Genomic DNA, 4161 nt, shown 5'->3' with positions numbered 1-4161 from the left:
GCCTTCAAGCTATGTGTATACAATGTTTATGAGATATAGTTGGATTTCTAGTTTAAGTGCTCCCAGACCCCCAAGGTACTTCACTGTGTATATTCCCAAATCCAAAACCCTCTTGAGTCCAAGCATTTGAAACAGAAGGTGCTCAGCCTCTGGTGAAATAGTTGAAGAATGTCTAGGAGCCCAGGCCTACTTCCACCCTGACCTGGCTGAAGGAGTTGCTTTAGAAGCTAAAGAGAAAGCATAGGCAAGCTGTTGACATTTGTTGAGTTCTGACCCTGGTATGTGAGAAGCAGGCACAAGAGTCCCCACGCTCCTGAATATTAGGGTACTTTCCTCTCTTTTTCCACTGCTTAACCAGGAGTATGTCTTGTGTGCAGGTGGTCTGGATAAAAGGACATGGTCATAAGAGAATTGTAGTGTTAAAAAATGACATGAAAAGTAAGTAACTTCCCTTCCCCTCCCTGACTCTCTTGTGATTCTCTTACTGACCTTTCTCTCTGATGGGCACGCTTGTCTTCTAGACCGCCTAAGCTCATTTGACCTTTTCTCTGTCAATCATGAAGACCAGCCTACGGTCAGCAGGCAGATCCTGGAGGTGCCAGAATCCCATCTAGCCTCAGAACTCCAACTTCGAACAGGTACTAGGTACTAGGAGAAAAGCAAGGAAGTAGACAAAGCCTTAAAGTTCAGGAGGTGTTTGGGGTGGCACATGTGGAGGAAAAGGACAGTGGGCAATATCATTAAAGTTAAATATGCATTAAAATTTTAGATGTATCTTACTTTTATATATATGACTGTTTGGCCTGCATGTATGTGTATGCACCATGTGTGCATTTGATGCTGAGGAGATGGGAAGAGGGCATTGGGTCTCCTGGAATGGGAGTTAATGGAAGGTGGTGAGCCACTATGTGGTTGCTGGGAGCCAAATTCAAGTCCTCCACAAGAGCAACAAAGGCTCTTAACTTCCTGAGCCATTTCTCTAGACCTAAATATTCACTTTTTTTCCCAGTGGAGTTTGGTGTGTAGTTAACAACAGGTCTACATGTGCTAGTACAATCACAGGTCTACATGTGATTGCCTGTGTAAGTTCCTCAGAGAATATTCCCAATCAGGTGGTTGTTTTGTTTGTTTTGTTTTTCTTTTTTGTTGTTTTGTTTGTTTGTTTCAATGCTTGCCAAAATGACTGTTTAAAACTGTGGTACTAGAAGGAAAGAGAACCCAGCCCCAAATACCTTGTTACAGACTACCAGGAAGGGTAGGTGAAAGGATTTGTGCTGATAGTCTAATGACAGTTTGCTAGTGATTGCTCAGAGTGAGTGGGTGGACTGTGTGAGTTGGGTCATCAGGATTCTTGCTAGACTAGATTTGGAAAGGGTATAGCACAGCATACAGGCCTTAGGAAGGGATGGCTCAGGGACCTGAACGTGGGACATCAATAATAGTGGTGCAAATGTGCTTGTCTGGGGAACCAAGTCATGAACCACCTCCATAATTCTGTAGACTTGGATTTTACCATGTTGTATGGAGATCCCATTAAGAGGGATGCTCATATAACGTCACAAGTACCTAGAAGGATTACTGTTCCTTGTTCTAAGAGAAAAGTTACGTTTCCAGCATCTGACATTGCTGAGGCTCCTTACCCTGGCTGCCTCCTTCCACTCTCTCCAACCTTCGGTAATTTTGTTTCTCCCCCAAAGGCCCTTTTCCTTTTTGGGCCTCTTCAGAGTCCACTGTTCTAAAGAACAAAGATCTTCAGCAGACTGCTGGCTTTGGTTTATTGTTTGCCATGAGTCTTCTTTCTGATAGTGGCGTAGGTGTTTGGTTGGTTTTCTGTGTGTGTGTGTATATGTATATATGTATATGTTTATGTTTTTTATATGTGTATGTATATATATTTATATATATATATATATATATATATATATATATATATATGAGAGAGAGAAAGAGCATGCGCCGCTTGATTACTTGATGCTGACTTCTGAGGCTGAGGAAAGGCTCAGGGGCAGACCTTTGTGCCCATTTGATTATAGCTGCCTGTCTGCTCTCTGCAGGACCCAGCCAGCTGGAGCAGGAGCTCCTGCACCTGGCCAACAGCTCCCCTGTTGACCTTCTTTGTGCTCCTGTTCCCTCATGCCTGCCATCCCCTCAGCTAAGACCAGATCCTGTCATCCTGCAGCCCACTGATCTCATTCAATTTGAGGAACACCCTCAAGAGCCTTTGGGTAGGTTGCACCCTATATGCCAGACACTTGTCTGTGGGTCTAACCGATGACCCATGATGCCAGTGTAGGAGGTGTCTGATGAACATAGGAAAAAGCAATACTGTTTCAGGTATAAAAGTACCTGTGCTGACTATTCAGCCCCTTCCCTTCCTTGTTGGAGTTTCTGCTAATAGGATTTATAAAGCTGGTATAAAGTTAAGGGCCAGTGTCACTGGGTTGTGGAAGAGCCCTTGAGTAATGAGTCCTGTCCCAGGTCCTCTGGAACGTCTGGCCTTCCCACCATGTCTGAGGTTCAGCTGCTCCTTAGGCAACACCTGTCATCTGCTACACAACATTTACTTAGGTCCCAGTGGATTCTTGGACTTTACGAAGCTGGTCTGAACAAGGTTTTTATGGCTCGAGGTCCTGGAGTCCGGTGACCTCTTTGGTGGTGGTGGTTGTTTTAAGATGGGGTCTCACTGTAGCTTTGGCTGGTCTGAAACTTGCTTTGTAGATTAGGGTGGTCTCTTAACTCACAGAGATACTTATGCCTCTGCCTTCTGAGTGCTGGAATTAAATGCTGGTCTCTTAACATCCTAACTTAGTGTTAGCCTAAGGTGAAGTCCAATCAGTTTTCTTATCCTGTGGGGCTGATGGCCCACCACCTCTGCTTCTACAGGTTAAGTGACTAAGGCCTTTTGACTGTTAGTTTGTCATTCTGTCTTTGTCCCAGATGCTCTGTGGAAAGCCCTTACTTTCCCCTTTTGTCACTTGAACCTGACTCTTCCCTTTTCTGCCTGTACTTCCTTCTCTACTGTTGGCTTGCTTCCACTGTCCGTGATCTTTGTAAGGCAGTATTTGACACTGCTGGTCCCAGATAGGTCCAGGAGAGTTTGAAGCTGCTTATGACATGGAAAGAGCCAGTAAGAACATAGATTCACTGTGAAATGAGGGGTTGGGGACGGTAGAGGTGGAGAGTTGCTTCATCGTGGGGTGTTGGCCTTTATGCACATGTACACAGGAGCTCTTCCAAATGCTTGTGACAGAGAAGAGCAAGAGTTTGAGGAGCACAGGTTCCTGCCCATCTCAGAAGAACCTGGGGCTGTGTCATCCCTCTGTCACTATTACTTGGCCTGTGCCTTTGGCATTAGGGGTTTCCTGCTACACATAGAAGTCATCTGAGACACAGAAGTCTGTCTTTCTCGAACACCTGTAGGCTACATGAAATCTAAACTCTGAAGAAAACAGCTGACCTTCTAAAGTAGCCATGATTCCAAGTGGCTTTTTCCTTGTCTCTGGTGTCAACACCATGGCAAGCATGTGGCCTCTGTAAGAAGAATGGGCAGGCATTCACTAGCAAGCACTAAGATCCTTCTCTCTGTTGCCTCAGAACATGTACAGGAAGTTTCTGAGTCTTAGTCACCAGACAGAGGGACAAAGGAGCAGAGACTGAGGAAGAAAAACTGCCCTTTAGAGGTAGCCACTATGATGTCTAAAAATTTGCAACCTAAAAAGTGATGTGTCATTTATAAATATTTTATTTTTGTGACATACAGTATTCCCCATGTAGCCAATACCTAACTGTGACTTAAGTGTGACATTTGGTGCTTTGGTTGTTGGGGTTTGGAGTTTCTCTGAATAACAGCCCCAGCTGTCCTGGAACTTGCTCTGTTGACCAGGCTGGCCTTAAACTCACAGAGATCTAACCACCCCGCCCCGCCCCGCCCCCTAGGTGCTGGGTTTTTGTTGTTGTTGTTGTTTTTGTTTTGAGACATTGTCTTGACTTGTAGCCAAAGCTGGCCTGGCACTATAGTGATCCTGCCTGGGCTTCCTGAGAGCTGGATTTACAAGCCACCTACCACCCCTGGCTTTGGTGGGGTTTTGTAAGCTTGTTTTTGTTTTTTAAATACAGATGAACTGAAAACCAGCACTTCTTTTTTTTTTTTTTTTTTTTTTT

At 44.7% G+C, this 4161-nt stretch overlaps 1 protein-coding gene across 2 annotated transcripts in view; it reads left to right on the top strand.

Moving 5' to 3' along the window:
* Positions 1–4161, top strand: part of Marf1 (meiosis regulator and mRNA stability factor 1) — a 50193-nt gene that overhangs the window by 43248 nt on the left and 2784 nt on the right. For both annotated transcript variants that reach the window (XM_029544397.1, XM_021209207.2), the window contains exons 24-26: positions 378–438; positions 522–638; positions 2055–2225. In XM_029544397.1, coding sequence (XP_029400257.1) covers positions 378–438; positions 522–638; positions 2055–2225 — 349 coding nt within the window. The remainder of the gene's footprint in view (positions 1–377; positions 439–521; positions 639–2054; positions 2226–4161) is intronic.

The sequence above is a fragment of the Mus pahari genome, chromosome 12, assembly GCF_900095145.1.
Source record: "Mus pahari chromosome 12, PAHARI_EIJ_v1.1, whole genome shotgun sequence".
NCBI classification, from domain to species: domain Eukaryota; kingdom Metazoa; phylum Chordata; class Mammalia; order Rodentia; family Muridae; genus Mus; species Mus pahari.
This window is presented reverse-complemented; position numbering and strand designations above follow the sequence as displayed.